Genomic DNA, 17,321 nt, shown 5'->3' with positions numbered 1-17,321 from the left:
GGGTCTGGTCATCAAATGGTGAAAGATACAAATTTATAGCCCTTCCAATGAAAGTGTGAAGTTCTTTCATATACAAACTGTTTGTACTGGCACCCATATATATTTTGTTGGTTGTGAGTGTTTAAGATCTAACAAAGATAAAGAAGTAATATTTTTCTTCTATATCACTATTCTATTCTCCTAAGGAAAACTGATTTTGGTACCCATAGTGCCCAGAAGAAAATTGCAGATGAGTAAAGTCATAAAAACAAAAATGTTGAAAATGTTTTTTGATAATTCTTTTATGCATTGCATCCAAGCCTCTCACCGACCGCTCACAATTTCATGTTGCATGTTGAGACCCACATTTCCTATCAAAATGTGATCATATTTGATGCTGTGAGGGACTCTATGTGTTCAAAAGAATGACTATATTAGTTATTTCTTTTGTTCTAAAATATATTTGAAAGATTTGGATAGATTGGAACATGTGGTAACATGACACAACAGAACAATTTTATTGGTGCAGCACAGCTAAGAAAGTAATGGGTCTAGTTGACTTACATTAGGAGGAGCACAGCGCCATTCCAGCTTCCAATAAAGAAACCATTATTGGATAAACAGGATGGAATTCTGCCTGGCCAGATTGACGTACTGCCTGCTGGTAACGTTGAAGACATCCTCCAACAAGCTGGAGGCGATCTCGCTCTGCCGGGTGGGAATCAAGCCACTGAGATAGACGGCTAATAGACCATCCAGCACTCTGCAACATTAAAAATTAAAAAATATAGACAAACAAATAGGAAAGAAATTATCTTAGGTCATAAGTAAATTATATTTGACTTCCAATGTTCAATTATAACAAACCTGATGTGGGGACAATAGGTCAGAGGGTGCCTGAGCGAACAGGGCTGTTAAGACAAGACTATGAGGAAGTGCAGTTCCAACTGCAGGACTGGTAGCCACTTCAATAGCAGGAAGACCAATAAGGGTTCTTAATGAACGCAATGTTCTCAAATGTTTTCCCCAACCCAAGTCAGCGGGGGGTTGCCGACCTGCTAGAGGTTGTAATGCTAATTCCAACTATAAGAAAATAATTTTTTAAAATTTAGATAACGTGGTAAAAAGTAAAAACAGTAAAAACTACCTACGTAGAAGTAGTTATATGTTTACAACAACCTTTTCAAAGTCTGATGATAATTTTGCCACACCAACTTTTCCCAGTGGTCGAATAAGGGAAGCCAAACGTAAGAAAAGGTCTATACAGCGAGTAGCCACAGAAACTGAACTATAAGATACAGGAACAGAATTAGTGACAATACATCTTTTATTAAAAATATATAATGTAGCATTTAGAAATATTTCACTCACCACTTAACCACAAGGGTCTGGTCATCAAATGGTGAAAGATACAAATTTATAGCCCTTCCAATGAAAGTGTGAAGTTCTTTCATATACAAACTGTTTGTACTGGCACCCTCATCTGCAGCATAATCTTCGTCATGCATAGTTAAAAGAATTGCTTCAATTGCATCCCCAACTGATGTTAAAAGGGGAGTTAAAACTTGGGTGGTCACTAATTTTTCAATACCACCAAGGGATTCTCTCACAATAGCTGCAGGTCCTGCTGCAAGAGTTACTCCCATATTATTCAAAACTCGCTCCAGCTGTCCAGCTAGATAGTGCAGAATATTTGCAGCAGCGGCATTCAAGGTCTGGGCCTGGCTTGGTATATCTGAGAGCAAAGAAGTGTATTGAAACAAAACTTTCATCTAGTAATGAGCAATAAGATAGACAGATCATGTTCTTACCTATAACTTGAGTTGCATCACCCCCAGTTGCAACCAGTTGCTCACATTTAATACAGAACAGGTGTACAGCTTTGCTTATATTTTTAGAGACAGTTTTACTTAAGGCTTCATCAACCAAAGAGACACTCAATTCACTAAAAAAGAAAAAAACAAATAACATTAGAAAAATGAGTTGTTGAACTTCACGTTAAAAGTTAGGATGTACAAAACAGAATCAAGTATGAGTAATCCAACCTTGTAATGGTTCTGACAAGTCCATCAACATTTTCATGCGTGGGTGCTTTAGTTTCAGAAAACATTAAATTGACAGGATCTAGCAATCTTGAGACAGATCGTGAAAGATATGCATTTTCAAATGGAGCAATAAGTTCACGCCTAAAAAATACAAAACACAAATAATGAAATGGAACCATCCAAATCAATCAAAACAAAAACATATTAAATGAAAATTCTCACTCTAATTGGTATGGTTGTTTGGAGCTATCTGGTGATAAATCACTTAAACTGGTTTCAACAACAGTCTTGTTGTGAGCATTTATGAGTCTTTTTCTGAGATCCACATACAGACGCAACAACTTTGGAAATTCAGCCTCAAGAGCTTGCTTCATGTATGTAGAATCTGCAATGTAAATCAGTAATACAGTATATGTACAGTATTTCCAAACCAATCACAAGTAATATTTTCACTATTTTTAAGTCATTGATACATACATATTGAATGAGTAACTTAAATTACAAGAACAGTGATATAAAATAACTTACTCTGAGCACTTGAGGCAAGTTCTTGGGATAAAAGTTTCAGAACCCTGGTCCAAAAGGTATCAGTCATGCTTTTCTTTTCATCGGGCACTTGAATTCTGCACCCAAGTTCATTGGTTTGGTTATGAAGTACTGCTCGCAAAACTTCAATCTGGAAAATAAGGGGGAAATATTTTACTGGATTAGTGAAGGTAGGAATGACACACATCACATCAAAAAATAATTCCTGAAAACAACTGTTACCTGGCTGCACTGAGTGTAAATGGAAATTTCAAAAAGATTTTCAAGGGCAGACCATAGTTTTGATCTAAAAGATGAAATGTTACCTAGGGATGGCATAACCACTCTTCCTGGTGTGCCTGTTGAGAAAAATTTTGATTAAAATGAGGGCATCTTTGGTAACAAGGCAACACAGGGTTTTATGCTTATTCTAGTGACTAAGAGATAATTTACAAGGTTCAATAAAAAGATTTACATCAATAAAATAAAGGTAATAGCAGATATTTAATTAATGAAAAAGATGTGGCAGATAATTTTTATTTCCAACTTTTAAGAATTATTTTCTGGAATTTTTATTGGCCCAGTTAATAGTAAGGATGCACTTAGAGCCACAAAGCAGCCTCCTGGCCATTTTTCGGTATTTCTTGCAGTCTTTCTTGGAGAGGCACTTTGGGAAGCCATACGAAAAAAGCAATCTACCTTCAATTTAAGTAATAAAACAAATGCAAAACAACAACAAAATTGTCCTTCATTTTGATATCACCCTAAACAAATAAGGGGCCCAAAACAAAATTTTAAAAATATTACCTCTACTTTTGGTGGAGTCATTTGACACAGGAGCCTGAGTAAGAACCTGTATATCTAATGCCTCTGAAATAGCACTGGAGAGAGTAGATACAGATGTATCCAAAATTCTGTTGAGCTCTGCATTCAATATTCCAAGATTGCTAAATACCATAACAGCAGTGGTAACCTGAAAGAGGCATTAGATTGAAATACAAGCAGTGGCCTGAATTAACAAAATAATCTCTGTGTATGCAAATGAAACTAACTTTTTGATGATTTAGGGTTTCCAAACCATCTTTAAGCATGGATTGAGCTTGTTTGTGAATGGTTGAACGATGTTTTTGAACTAATGCTTGATCTGATTCTAAAATTTCCAGGCCAGATAGATCTACATCTTCAGAAAGTTGATCTAGAAATAACAATCAGATTATTAAAAAGAAGGTTAAGTACCATGAGAATGCCACGTTTGTCCGACAAGTTATTTGTCCGACAGTCGTAACTAAGCAAATAAATTAAATAAGTGAGGTATTACAACAGCAGGGAAAGGGCTCGTTTCACTTGTCCGACAGCCGGAGTTGCTTTTTAAACTTTAATAGCGCTAAAAATACTAGAACAAATAGTTGCTACGGTAGGGTTCAGTATCTGGAACTATAATAAGTTGTTACAGTAAGTAGGAGTTATTACAATAACTCGAAGTTTTTCAAATAACTTTCGCTGGCGCGTCCGGCGTTGTTCCCGGGCGGCCGAGCCACGGCCAGGCCTTAGGCCCAAGCGCTGAGCCGAGTATAGCCGAAAGATCTCCCGAATACGGTGCCGGGCGCGCCAGCGAAAGATATTTGAATAACTCTAAGTTATTGCAATAACTCCTACTTACTGTTACAACTTATTATTGTAGTTCCAGAAACTGAACCCTACTGCAGAAACTACTTTTTCTAGTATCTATTCAAGTTTGAAACGCAACTCCACCTGTCGGACAAGTGAAACGAGCCCTTTCCCTGTTGTTGTAATACTTTATTTATTTAATTTATTTACTTAAATGCGGCTGTCGGACAAATAACATGTCGGACAAACGGGGCGTCCCCAGTACCATCTGGGCTGGTCTTGAGATAGGTGGAATTTACTCACCTATTTCATTAAGAAGTGCTGCAGCTTTTACATGATCAGGGCAGTTTTGAAGTTTTTTCGAGAGCTGTTGAAGGCGAGCAATCCGCCTTAAGAGATCTGAAGTTTCATGGAGGCGTGAGAGCACCAAGGTGTGAGATTCCATCCTTGAAAATGGCTCCATTATTCGAGCTCTTAGCCTCTCGACTCCAGACAAAACACACTGGTTTGGAAATTGGACAACCCAAACTCAATAATTAAAAATTACATAATCAGGTGCTCTTACGAATACTAACCCATCCATGTGTAAACTTCTTAAAAGAACAAATAGTTGGTAATAAAACTATTCAAAATTACCTGAGTCTGTGTATGCATTCCTGCCAACAATGACTGGAGCCTTTCCACCCAAGTTGCTTGAGAAACAAGGTCTTCATGATTTTCAAATACTTGCTTATGAAGTTCACTATCTAGTATGGTTATACCTAAAGGAAAAGTAATATTATGTCAGTTCCAAACCAAGTAAATAAGTGAAGCTATTATCGCTTTGGAATTCGTCAGTGAGAGGGTTGAGTTAAATAATCGATGTTACCTTCAGTCAGCTTTGAAAGTTGTTCGGACACAGCCAAAGTGTGTGATACAGCGCTTTTAGTTAAATTCTGTTTCTCTTCATCTATGATAAAAAGTCTGTAAAATTCTGAAATAAAACAAAAGAAATTATTTGGAGTATACAAATATCGTGCATTGTCTGTTGCGCTCACAACCAAACTACGCTTAAAAGAGATATATGAATAATCTTCATTCAAGAATAATGTCACAAAACTACAATTTGGGTAGAGGCTGTATTTAGGCTTCGTTTTGCTTACTGTTATTGCAATGAGAGAAGACAATTTTACTTAAACTATTGTTGTTGGTAAATAAAGAGGACTTCACAAAAAAATTAAGATAATAACAAACTATAGGTTAGGCGATAGATAGTAAACATTAGAAAGTTGTACTTTACCGTCCTGTTCAATAGTTCTCCACGGGTCTGCAGGGTTTGATGACATTTTCATTGACTTTTAAGGCATTCGTTTGTCAAATCATTAAATGTTTAGAGTAAAAACAGGCATATTGTGTGGGTTTGGTAAGTGATGTGAGTGTCAAACGTCAACACTCATAGTTACCAACTGACAGCAGACCAGATTTAAGTACCGAGGAGTTGGCTATCCTGTAGCTTTCTAGCAGGAGAAATCCGTCTGCTGCTCGGTCGGTGAAAGTAAACACCTGGCGTATGTCTTGTCACAATGTTCGCCCGAATAACGTTTTATCCAACTTTGTTTTACAATGTGGTCATGGAGAAGGTTTCCAGTCGAAGGTGGTATGACCGAATCGACGAAACTGTAGTTTTGGGTGCTTTACCTTTCGCCAAGGACGCCGAATCGGTAAGAGAACACCCACATTGATCACATTGTATTGTAGGTTACAGGGCTGCTTAAGACTTTTATTTCCAATTTTTAACCAATTCGAGTGCGGTATCAAATCAAGGAAACTAATAGTGTATCAATCTTTTCATTTCAGCTTGTAAAAACTGAAAACATCAAAGCTGTCATATCCATGAATGAAGACTATGAGCTTCGTCTGTTTTCTAATGATGCAGAGGTATGTCAGTTCTTGACACCATCACGAATTTTTATTATATCCAGACATATTCAATTGATTATTATTACTGGCACTTGTTTTTGGAAGCTTAATCAGGTCCACTAATAATGGTTAAACTATTATTTTTCAGGCATGGAAGCAGTATGGCGTTGATTTTTTACAGCTAAGCACAGTAGATATATTTGAAACACCATGTCAAGAAAAACTTTTAAAAGGTGTTGCATTCATAAATAAATTCCATACGGGTGAGAATAAAGGCAGTGTCTATGTGCATTGTAAAGCAGGAAGAACAAGAAGCGCAACACTTGTTGGTTGCTACTTGATGATGGTTCGTTGTTTTCAGTTCATGAACTGTACTGCCAACTTCCTCTTCAATCGAATTTTAATCTGACTGTATTTGTTTCTTCCAACAGAAAAACAGATGGACTCCACAAGAGGCTGTTAGTTACATGCGCTCCAAGCGTCCTCATATACTTTTGCATAACCAGCAGTGGTCGGCTCTTCAATTGTTCCACAGTAGCAATATAACAAACAACTCATCCTAGGATCAATATAGGTAATGAGACAAGACAATAAACTTATACAGGTTCCACAGGACCAAGGATTCCAACTGGCTGTACTGCTTTCAGAGTTTTAGGACAGTTTTTTTAAGGCTCCTTTTCTCTCACTTTGAAAACCATTTTAGTGTGACTATGATATACCTGACTAAGTGATAACTATTTGATTATAGCTGATTTCTTCAGAGGGCCTTTCAGTTTATACATCTGTCTCAAAGTACTTATGAAATATGCAAGAATTGTATGTGCAAGGAAATCACAAAGTATCACCTGTCATGCATGATGTCATGGCCAATGTCTTCTTATCAGCTTCTGTGGTAAGCCATCTTTGCAAATGTTAAACTTTTTACCTTTACATGCGGCCATCCCACCAACTCTTACTGGCATTAGCCAGCATGCTCAGGTTTAAGTGAACATTACTTGATCTACGCTAAATTTGGCAGAATAATGTTAACATTAGCCTGCTAATGTCTGTGTAGAATAATGCATTCTACACATCAGAGAGCAGAGTTTCTGATTCCATTCAGTGTCATGAAGCAATACCATAATTGTAAATCAGAAGTATTTTATTTGAACTGATCTTGCTCAGAGACAACATCTATTTTAGATTACTTAGGTAGGTAGTGATTTACCAATACATTTACCTAGATAGAAGTTATGTAATGTTATTGTCAGAGTTTTTATACACATGTTGTAACAAGTTGAATATTTATAATTTCCTAAATTGAGTTGATAATAAAATATATAATAAAACAAAACATATCCCTCTTATTTAGACATAATATAACAGGTTGAAGTTACAAAGTCTCTGTCCTAATTAGATGCTAATAGTATGCTTTGTTTGGGCTTGTAAGCCTTGAGCAACTTGTGATGGTGTTGTAGGGTATATATTAACAGGAAGATTCCAAACCATTGTTTCAATATCTAATGAACCTGGGCCTTGCCACATGTTGCTTTTAATGTCACTGCTCACCTGCTGGCTAAGAGCTGTTGTAGTTGTGACAAACTCAAAGTGAAGACGCCACTTTAAAGTTACTGAAATATAAACAGAGATTATTTATCATCATGAAGGAAGTTAATGATGTCCTTGAGATGAATCATCAACAAAAAATGAATAACATACCTAATGGAGTTGTAAAAGCTGGAGTTATGTGAAGTGGGATAGGTAAAATCAGTTGGGAGTATTTTAAATTCAAACAAACTTCATGATGCTTGCTGTATGACACAACAGCCGAGGCCTGTTTTGCCCAGCGACGGCTGTCAGCTGCAATTTCTTCTTCACTTTGAAGAGTAACTGAAAACTTGGAGTAAAAAGTTTTAAAGTTAAAATGAAAGCAAACAAATATGCACTGAACAACGAATGCTAAGCATGGTATAGATACCTGCACACAGGGTACAGTTGTGGCTGAGAAGTCAAAGGTTCCCACTATATCCTCCCCAAGTTTATAAGAGTTTTTGAAGATACAAAATCGAACAACTTTCCCTCTTTGATTTGTTATGTTGTAAAAGTTAGGAGTTCTTCGTGCTGTGATGTTCTGGAAATATAAGATGTAATTACTAATTACACAACTGGTTGGTGATACAGCGATTAATCTATAATTTGTTTTGAGGATCACCTGCAAAACTTGAAGAGCAATATCAAGAGGAGTTTCTTTCTCCTCAGTCTCTAAAAATGGGTTGCTTGGTGCTAAATCCTCACTGTCCCCACAGACACTGATATCAGGAAGACCTACAATTAACAGCCAAAGTACAATTTATTTATGAGGGGATTTGTTTAAAGCAAATGCAGACAACATGGAGGAAGTTTTAGCTGGCTAACCGTTGACTACTAGAACCCGAAATGGAACTCTCAATAATTTTATTGGAGAGTTTACTCTCTGCATCCCTACAGTTATTTTGTATGAGTATTTCACAGCTTGACCCCTATATGAAGGTGGGGCCTCACTTGGAAGAATTTCACGATAAACATCTGAAAAGTGAAATAATTGAAAAAAATAATCAAAATAGTCACTACTACCATCTTATCCAATTCATTAGATACTCACAGGTCCTGCTTTCTCCTGGGGCAAGCCTCAAATCACAAAATAAAATTTTGGGTTTGGTAGACAGCACAACGTGACCATTTTCTCCTCTGCATGGTGCAAATGATGTATCTAAAAATTAGAACCAAAAACAAACATAAAAACGGCAATAAGAAAATAATTGATAATTTTACAATACAAGGGCTGAATACACACCCTTATTAGTAATGGACAATTCTTCGGCAGCCAAAGTGTTCGTTTTGGGATGTGTAACTTTGCCATTTGTTGAACACTGGCAGTGAATCTGAGCACTTGCCCATGCGAGGCTTTCTAACCCATCACTGTATATAAACAGATTGATATGTGTCAACATTAACCAATGAGAAAATGAATTGGAAATATGCGAGATATTTTCAGTGGTAAGATAATGCTATGAATTACTTACCTATAACTTTGAGATGTTTTGTGTTGTGGGACTGGAGGATTGGTGAAAGTTATGCTACATTCAACATTTTCTCCAGACAAATAAACTGGTCCAGTAAGTAAGGAGGCTACGGCTTCAATCATTTTTTCTTTAAAGATTTCACAACACTATTAATAAGGGAATGATTTGAACACTTCGAATTTGAAAGAACCTGTAACATGATACCACAATAAACAAATCGTTGATGATTACAAAGAACCCAATAATCTTTTCGTATGGAAAAGAGTTATTACCTTAAAAGTCCGTGATAGTCGCAGTATTCTCCAACATCACTTATTTTGTTGTGCCAAATACACAATGTTGTTATCGCGTAGCAATTTGCTTGCATAGGTGTCAAGTCAAGTGTCAACACTTTTGAGAATGGTTTAACCTAACCCTACTTCTGATGATGACGTCATACAATGGTTCCTGCCCAGAGCATAACATTCGATTCGACAGCAACACGGGAGCCAAGAGGTTAAGTTTTCTTGACCGTAGGTGATCTTTGTTTGTTTTGATTGCGACCTTAACTGCGAAAATTGCCAATATCTTTGTGACAGCTTTAAAATTTCATTTTTACAGCTCTAAGTTAGAATTGTTCTTATTTTACAGAACCTCATTGTACATTTTCATCTTTGTTCTGTCTGAAGAAGTTGTTGTTTCGCAACACGTGTGTTGCTCCCGGATATTCTGTTGACGATAGCCCATTTCGTATTCTGTAAATTAAATAATTTCATCTCCCCTTCATAAAAATGGTTAAAATGGGTCTCACTAAACAGTACCTGCGTTATGCTTCATCGGCCAATTTTAACATCATAGCTAGTCCGTCTTGCAATGCAGTATTTGTTGTATTGCAAGGGCAAGAAGGGCGATTTGTAGCAGTAGGTGGTTGTGAGGATGTCATAGTTTGGGATCTTCGCCTTGGTGAAAAGGTTAAAATTTATGGTTTTCCATTCTGATTTGAAGGTTTTGATGAATGCAACATATTCAATCTCCTTACTCTTACATTTCTAGGCACTCATTATAACTGGTGAGAAACATGAAGTCACATATTTGGCAGCAAGTCCCGACAAACAGTTCTTGTCTGTTGGCTATGCAGATGGAGCAATTAAAGTTTTTGAGCTTGGATCCACTGACTTGGTGGCTACATTTTCTGGACATCGATCTGCTATAACTTGTTTAGCATATGATGAACTTGGTCATCGTCTTGCCTCCGGATCCAAAGTAAGTCGCTGTTTTCTGTTTTTTATTTCTCATATACTTATTGGTACCTTAGACATCTTTCAGCTCATGTTATTCTTTTACATTCTAGGACACTGAAATAATTATATGGGATGTGGTAGCTGAGCGTGGTCTGCATCGATTATCAGGTCACAAAGGGATTGTCACTCAAGTAGCATTTCTAAATGATCGGAATATTCTTGTGTCTTCTTCAAAGGATACATTTGTTAAATTTTGGGACCTTGATACTACGCACTGTTTTAAAACTCTTGTTGGACATCGAACAGAAGTATGCAATTGTCTTGTTATGAATGATTAATTGGCAGTACATCGTAAAGTCTCCGTATTATTTTCATTTTTTGACTTTTCTAAGGTTTGGGGTTTGGCTCTAGTAAAAAATGGCAAGTACCTTGTGACTGGCAGCAATGACAGTGAGCTTCGCATGTGGGAAATTCAAGATTCCCAAAATAAATCAGACAGACCTGTGGCTGTAGAGGATATTCCAGGAGATATCATTGGTGATGAAATGCAGTCTGATGTTGTGGTTGGTAGAATCTGTTTGAATGCATAGGGATGTTGATCCAAGTTCTATCCTTGTATTATTAGCTTTTGTATTTGATTGCAGTCACCCATCACATGCACTAAAGCAGGGTCCATCTTGAGAGCTGGCACTGGCCGTGTTATTGGCCTTACAACTGATAGAAATGGTGTAGTTTTAGGATGTTTCGGAGCTGATAACAATTTAGAAATGTTTGAAGTAAAGTCTGATGAGGAAGCCAAATTGAAAATGAAGAAACGATTAAGGAAACAACGGAAAAAGGAACTAGCGTGAGTCAATGGTGTACTGCTACTGCCTTATCAGACTGTGGAAATGCACGCAAGTGTATTAAATACTTAAGGCTCCTTTCTATTTGCTGGGAAACATATCAGAATTATTGTTTTCAGTGACTCAGAATCTAATGACATAAATGCAAAAATTACGGATCAAGATGAAAATTCTTTACCAACATTACGAGATGAAATCATTCGACTCCCTGTTGTGAAATATGGAGGCAAAGTTAAATCAACTTCCCTTGTTGTGGGCCGTGGGCAGGAATTGCGGGTACAATTTCACTCAATCTTTCTGTTATTATTTTCAGGCTTAGTAAGTGTTATATTTTTGTTCTTATATTTGTTATAGATTGCTAGTGCGCTAAATAATAACAGGATGGAGCTTCACACCTTAAGCTTATCTGTGAAAGGAACACAGCCTCAAAGTCTGAGAGTTATAGAATATCAGGGACATCATTCAGAAGTGAGGAGTGTAGCTTTCAGTTCTGACAGTTTAGCTATTGTTTCAGGCAGTGCTGAAGCTTTGAAAGTTTGGAACAGGTAAATAATATTATAGTTATGTTTAAAAATTAATTTGGCCCCCATTAAAATAAAAAATAAAAAATATAGTTTTCTGTCAACCAGTGCCTCCAAACATGCTTCCTCCTGCAGGCTTATTCGCTTCAACTCTAAGTAAACCAGCGCGCACGAGCCCGCAAGTCTAAAATTTGGGTTTAAATTCCAATTAAATTGCATTTTTGCCTTGACAGATCTTAAGAACGGTTTCCATTGGTAAGATCTGGCGAGGCCAAAATGCAGTTTCATTGAAATGCCTATCCAAATTTTAGGTTTGAAAAAGCCTTGTGGGCTCATGCGGACTGGTCCATTTACCTTGCTAAAGTGAAGGAGCCCCCACCAGTAAGCCCGGTTGGAGGCACTACTGTCAACTTCTTTTAATTTCTTTTCTTTTCTTTCTTTTTTTCAATTTTCATGTTTTAGACCATCCTTGACATGTTTGCGCACTATCAGAACAGACTACATTCTCTCAGTATGCTTTGTTCCTGGAGATAGACATGTTCTTGTTGGTCTGAAGAATGGAAAAATGCTCATAGTTGATATTGCTGCAGGAGACATTTTAGAGGAGGTGGAAGCTCACTCTAAAGAGTTGTGGTCAATATCTCTTCTGCCAGACAAGGTTTGTATTATTAAAATCTTTATCAACTCGGTGTAAACCCCCTTGCTACTTAGCAAAAATAGTTCTTTTGGAGAGTAGCAAATTTTTTCAATTGTTTGCAGCGTGGGTGTGTTACTGGTGGAGGAGACTGCACTGTCAAATTTTGGCAATTTGAACTTATTCAGAGCCCAGAATCTAAAGCAAAAGTGCTGTCAGTCCTCCACACACGGTCTCTTAAGCTGGAGGAATGTGTTCTATGCGTAAGAATCAGCCCAAACAGTAGATTAATTGCTGTTGCTTTACTGGATTCCACTGTTAAAGTTTTTTATCTGGACACATTGAAGGTAAGGTCAAAGCCGTGCTATTTCAGCAGTATTTTAATTTTTCTAATCCATGTACACTTACCCAGCTTATTTTCTTATTTTGCAGTTCTTCCTGTCTCTTTATGGACACAAACTGCCTGTAACTTGCATGGACATATCATCAGATTCTACATTAATTGCAACTGGCAGTGCTGATCGTAATATAAAAATTTGGGGTCTTGACTTTGGTGACTGCCATCGCTCTTTATTTGCCCATGACAACTCTGTGACTGGAATACAATTTGTTCATGATACTCATCAATTTTTCTCATGTGGTAAAGACGGACGTGTAAAGCAGTGGGATGCAGATACTTTTGACAGAATTCTTACCTTGCAGGTATATGTTTTAAAAGCTTAATTGTTTTTTACCCAACTTTTTGAAATTTTGCAAATGAAATCTATGATTCTATGATGTACCATTATTTTATGTTTTCCTCAAATCAAGGCTCATCATGGTGAAGCATGGAATTTGTCAGTTAGCGACAATGGTCAACATGTTATTAGCTGTGGCTCAGATAGAGTATTAAGAATGTTTACACGCACTGAAGAGCCCCTTGTTTTAGAGGATGAGAGAGAACAAGAACGTGAGGAAGAAGAAAATGCTGAAGTTGATCAGTCTGAAGAAACAGCCGTTGAAGGTCAAAGTGCTCTACATTTACCTTCAAAAAAGACTGTTGGAAGTGAAAAAGCGGTGAGACATGGGTTCAATATATTGTAGCATATTTAATTACCCATCAATTCAATTGGAACTAAAACATCTAAAATGTGAAATGTGTTATTAACTGTGTTGCAGGCTGAAATGCTTCTGGAATGCCTTGAAGTTGGTGAAGCTTATGGAGCTGAACTGGATCAGTATCATGAAGCTATGAGGCATGCTGGTAAAGAGGCAACTGCTGTACCACCACCACCTGCCATCATGGTTGCTTATCGTGCATCCACTCCTGCTGAGTTTCTGCAGGAAATTCTTGCCAGAATTAAATCAAGGTCTGTAGAGTTGTCTTGATTGTAAATTTTGTAACTAGATTCAAGTCTAATTTTTTTCCTTTCCTTTTCAGTGAATTAGAGGAAGCTTTACTGCGTCTGCCATTTGCTAGTGTATTGAAGTTATTGCCTCAGCTTATCTCGTTATTGGAACTACCGCAGCAACCACATACAGAAGTTGTGTGTCGTGCTGCTTTGTTTCTTGTGCGGGTGCATCATGGACCCATAATGAGCACTGCCACTCTTTTACCAACAATTCGTCAGCTGCATAGTCTTGCTGCCACTAAAATATGTGAACTAAGGGTAAGCTATTATACATAAATGAATAATTTTACTCAGATTGATAAGCTTTGTAATGTGTAACCTGGATAGTTAGAATTGCCCAAGACCGAGGTCTCAGTGTATTATATCCAGGTATACTTTAAATTCAGGTGTACTCATCTGCAAAATTTGACTTGAGTCATCCAAAAATTTACTTTATAAGGAGGAAATTCTACTAACCAGGTTTCTCTGTACTACACCTGGGGATTTTTTTTCAGGACTTGGTTGGTGTCAATCTTCATGGCTTTTTATTCCTACAACATGAAATTGAAGCCAGAGAGGGAGTAGCCTTATTTACTGAAGCTGCTGCTCAGAGGAAACAGAGGGGCAAAAAGAGAAGAGGACCCACAAAACGTGCAATTTTAACTGTTTGAAGAATCCCTTGGATGACTATCACCTGTACTTTTCTGTCCTCACAGGCAATAAATAAAGACTCACAATGGAGAAATGCTTTCTTCTTGACAAGGTTTTTATTTTGCAGTGTTATGGTACAGTCTCTCCATAACTCAATTCATTTTATTTCAGGAAAATATGCTAAGTTACAGTAACTTCACCAACAGCTAGCTATCATATGCCTTGATAGTCAAATTCTTGCAAATAAGTACTCTCACCATGCTGTGAACGCCTTCTTTTATTTCCAAGATTTCTATTCTATGTACTTTGAGGAAGTCAGGATTTTTGGTATCAGGACCTATCTCAATATCCAAAATGTCACCTTGCTGAACCTAAACAATTAGAAATGAAGTAAAATCAGTGCACAATTCAGGAATGTAAAAAGTTGTATAAATACACAATAAACTTCAGGTAACTTACAGGAGCACTCTTTTTAATAACTTTCTCATCATTTTTACGTAGTCTCCCCTCAACATAAGCTTCTTCCACAATGCTGAAATAGAAGAGAAAAGTAAATGTTAAATGTAACATAAGGAAGGCAACGCACAGTAAGTATACTTGCAAGAGAGATAGAACATGGAATCAGCTCACTTACCGTGATGAATTTACGGCCAGCCTTAACAGTTTGTCTACTCGAACTTGACTAAGCTTAAGAATCTTCTCCTGCTCACCAGGCAATGCATCGCCTTCTTCCATGTCATCTTCTTCCTCTGCTTCTTTATTCTCATCATCAGGATCTTCTGCCTCTTGAGCCTGTAATTATTTATGTTTTTTATTAATTATGTTTCTTAAACAAGAAAATTATTAGTTATTAATTTTATTATCATCTTTAGAGAGTGGAGTGGCATAACCATAGTTAAACTGTCGTACTAAGCTATAATTCAATTTCAATGATAGTATGTCGTGTTTTTCATTTAAACTCTTTGCAGTTAATGAAATTTCTTGAGGAATATCTGTTATCGTCTACTTACCTTTTTACCCTTCTTTTTAGATTTGTATCGACGTGTTTCGAGGTTATGTGTCTGTATCTTTGGGATCGAAACAACGTGCTTATCGCATGTAACTGGAATAAAACTGATCATTCTCAGATTGCAAGGTACTGTATTCCGTAAATACGATGTAAGTTGCAGCTGTCGCAGACATCGTGAAACAAAAAATCTAGAATTCATTATAAAACTGTAACTTTAGGGGAAAACAAGCTGACTACTTTGCACCAGCACAGAACACTCCAATCTGAATCGCACTGTAATTGGTGATTGGGGGGGGGGGGGGGGGGGGGTCGTCCCTCGAGTCTCGAGGGTCCCGCCCGCCTCGCCCCAACAAGGGGAAGTCCGAGCCGAGACCGAGAAGTTCGTCGCGGGCCGCGACGATAGGTTGGAAATGTGAAATTGTCGTTTGCGACAGTAGCTAGGCAATGTGTACCCAGGAAAATGGAAAGCTGTAGCAACCATCAAATGGTTACTTCAGGGACAACCATAAACTATGGATGCGGCAACAACAGCATTAGGTGTATCAACCATACGATGGTTAATTTGCTGATACTTTTCATTTTCCTGTAATGGCTAAAATTGGCTTTACTGAATAATGTACGCGATGTGTCGTTGTACGCGCCGGTTTCGGTGGGTTTGTCTATACTCCTGCCCGCATGCAAGACGCCAAAGGCCCCCCGTGAGTTGGCAAAGCCGCTCGCACCGGCGCGTGCACCGTATTGACCGAATTGAAGTCCTCGTGTGTAAAATTGAAGCTCACAACCGCACCCTTTTCCTTCCTAGCGACCTTATTCCCCCGCCGTGAAGTATGACGGAAGCACCTGACGTGACCCGGGAGGCATGAGAAGGTGGGCCGTGAACTACTTGTAGGGTAATTACGAGCACGCGACATGTAAAGAAATTTGACCTCATTCTCAAATGATTTGTACACGCAAAGGAGAGATATACGTGAGCCATGGCGATATTGTATTGACGATTGCTCTTGCCGGCCCTTAATTTTGCACGAGATGTCCATCCATCCCCATTCTGAAACAACAACGACACAGATGCGACGAACGACGCGAGGTTTAGGGGGGAGGTAGATGGGCCAGATTTATCTATAGTGAACCTCAGCTAACAGCGGAAGAAGAAAAGCGGTTTGAACATTGGTTTGGTTCCTTGATTGGCTGAACCGAGGCTGAGCCTTTACCCCACTACCCGCATGACCATAAGAAGCTAGCGGGAAGCTCACGACCAATCTTTGGATTTGGGGGATTTGGATTGTTTCTGTTGTGTCTGAAGTTCAGCGAATACCTGCAGTCTAGTTAAAAACTAGAAATCCGACTTTCGGGCGGGATCGACCCAGGCGCGGATCTGACTGGGGGTGGCGGTGCACTGTCGGTTGCCTACAGTTAGGGGTTTCTACGGCACAAATTCCCTACCTTTCCGGCGGTGCTGTAGAGACCACAGGGTCTCCACAAATCCAAACTGTGGATTTGTTGAAAGTTAAAAATAGCCCTCTGGATTAAAGCGTGCGGTACATCAGTGAGTCAAAAATCGATGCCAAAAATAGCAACAAATAATTGGCCAAAATGACCAAAATTATAACAGTTGTATGTTGTCGTTTTGAGTGGGGGGTATCTTGTAAAAGCAGAGCCCGGTATTCGCTGAACGTCCCCGATGTGATCAAGAACTTTGCCTGCTCCTCTGGCCGCCGCCACAGTCTGCTTTGGATCGGCGCGGCGCCTCCGCGTCGCCACAAACGTGATCCTCATCCCGCGGCCGCGGTGATCGGGGAGAGCCGCGCTCAGAGCGCCGCGGCACTGTGCGCTGCGATACGAGGACAAGTTCAAGGCGGGGACGGCGGCGGAGGGGAGAGGGGTGCCCTTGCCGCACTTGGGTACTTTGTTGTGCTGCGTAGGCCCTCCGGGGTTCGACATCTAGCTGCTGCAAGGGTGTCGGCGACCCCCCCCCCC

General features: G+C 38.6%; 5 protein-coding genes across 7 annotated transcripts; 2 read left to right on the top strand and 3 right to left on the bottom strand.

Annotated features, from left to right (window-relative positions):
- Window positions 1–417: 417 nt before the first annotated feature.
- On the bottom strand, window positions 418–5,617 carry LOC113217764 (conserved oligomeric Golgi complex subunit 5). The gene is made up of 15 exons (XM_052264567.1): window positions 5,437–5,617; window positions 5,026–5,130; window positions 4,794–4,918; window positions 4,461–4,659; window positions 3,602–3,744; window positions 3,357–3,522; window positions 2,793–2,908; window positions 2,553–2,700; window positions 2,247–2,409; window positions 2,025–2,165; window positions 1,791–1,924; window positions 1,351–1,714; window positions 1,159–1,267; window positions 847–1,062; window positions 418–742 (listed from the first exon to the last, which is right to left on the bottom strand). Exons 1-15 carry the CDS (start codon window positions 5,486–5,488, stop codon window positions 545–547), a joined length of 2,379 nt encoding a protein of 792 aa, XP_052120527.1. The 5' UTR covers window positions 5,489–5,617; the 3' UTR covers window positions 418–544.
- A 33-nt stretch (window positions 5,618–5,650) lies between these two features.
- Window positions 5,651–7,389, top strand: LOC113214704 (phosphatidylglycerophosphatase and protein-tyrosine phosphatase 1). 2 transcript variants are annotated; one of them, XM_026434158.1, is made up of 5 exons: window positions 5,651–5,857; window positions 5,994–6,074; window positions 6,205–6,402; window positions 6,488–6,630; window positions 6,805–7,389. In XM_026434158.1, exons 1-4 carry the CDS (start codon window positions 5,720–5,722, stop codon window positions 6,617–6,619), a joined length of 549 nt encoding a protein of 182 aa, XP_026289943.1. In that variant the 5' UTR covers window positions 5,651–5,719; the 3' UTR covers window positions 6,620–6,630; window positions 6,805–7,389. The 2 variants fall into 2 exon arrangements, with proteins under 2 accessions (XP_026289943.1, XP_052120530.1); XM_052264570.1 differs by lacking the exon at window positions 6,805–7,389 and having other exon boundaries at window positions 5,652–5,857; window positions 6,488–6,684.
- Window positions 7,180–9,523, bottom strand: LOC113214701 (RAB6A-GEF complex partner protein 2). Of its 2 annotated transcripts, none has more exons than XM_052264568.1 (9): window positions 9,436–9,523; window positions 9,098–9,251; window positions 8,869–8,993; window positions 8,677–8,784; window positions 8,451–8,600; window positions 8,248–8,360; window positions 8,014–8,166; window positions 7,755–7,932; window positions 7,180–7,666 (listed from the first exon to the last, which is right to left on the bottom strand). In XM_052264568.1, the coding sequence occupies exons 2-9, from the start codon at window positions 9,217–9,219 to the stop codon at window positions 7,449–7,451; spliced, it is 1,167 nt and encodes a 388-aa protein (XP_052120528.1). In that variant the 5' UTR covers window positions 9,220–9,251; window positions 9,436–9,523; the 3' UTR covers window positions 7,180–7,448. The 2 variants fall into 2 exon arrangements, with proteins under 2 accessions (XP_052120528.1, XP_026289939.1); XM_026434154.2 differs by having other exon boundaries at window positions 9,098–9,287; window positions 9,370–9,519.
- Window positions 9,471–14,432, top strand: LOC113214699 (WD repeat-containing protein 3). Its single transcript, XM_026434152.2, has 15 exons — window positions 9,471–9,609; window positions 9,728–10,047; window positions 10,130–10,339; window positions 10,428–10,625; window positions 10,710–10,880; window positions 10,962–11,164; window positions 11,282–11,438; window positions 11,517–11,707; window positions 12,146–12,341; window positions 12,443–12,664; window positions 12,750–13,019; window positions 13,128–13,373; window positions 13,476–13,666; window positions 13,738–13,966; window positions 14,203–14,432. The coding sequence occupies exons 2-15, from the start codon at window positions 9,868–9,870 to the stop codon at window positions 14,356–14,358; spliced, it is 2,820 nt and encodes a 939-aa protein (XP_026289937.1). The 5' UTR covers window positions 9,471–9,609; window positions 9,728–9,867; the 3' UTR covers window positions 14,359–14,432.
- LOC113214703 (uncharacterized) lies at window positions 14,433–15,628 on the bottom strand. The gene is made up of 4 exons (XM_026434156.2): window positions 15,349–15,628; window positions 14,973–15,130; window positions 14,798–14,870; window positions 14,433–14,709 (listed from the first exon to the last, which is right to left on the bottom strand). The coding sequence occupies exons 1-4, from the start codon at window positions 15,544–15,546 to the stop codon at window positions 14,545–14,547; spliced, it is 594 nt and encodes a 197-aa protein (XP_026289941.1). The 5' UTR covers window positions 15,547–15,628; the 3' UTR covers window positions 14,433–14,544.
- Window positions 15,629–17,321: the final 1,693 nt, after the last annotated feature.

Source organism: Frankliniella occidentalis, unplaced genomic scaffold, assembly GCF_000697945.3.
Source record: "Frankliniella occidentalis isolate FOCC.00 unplaced genomic scaffold, Focc_3.1 Scaffold20, whole genome shotgun sequence".
In the NCBI taxonomy this organism is placed as follows: domain Eukaryota; kingdom Metazoa; phylum Arthropoda; class Insecta; order Thysanoptera; family Thripidae; genus Frankliniella; species Frankliniella occidentalis.
This window is presented reverse-complemented; position numbering and strand designations above follow the sequence as displayed.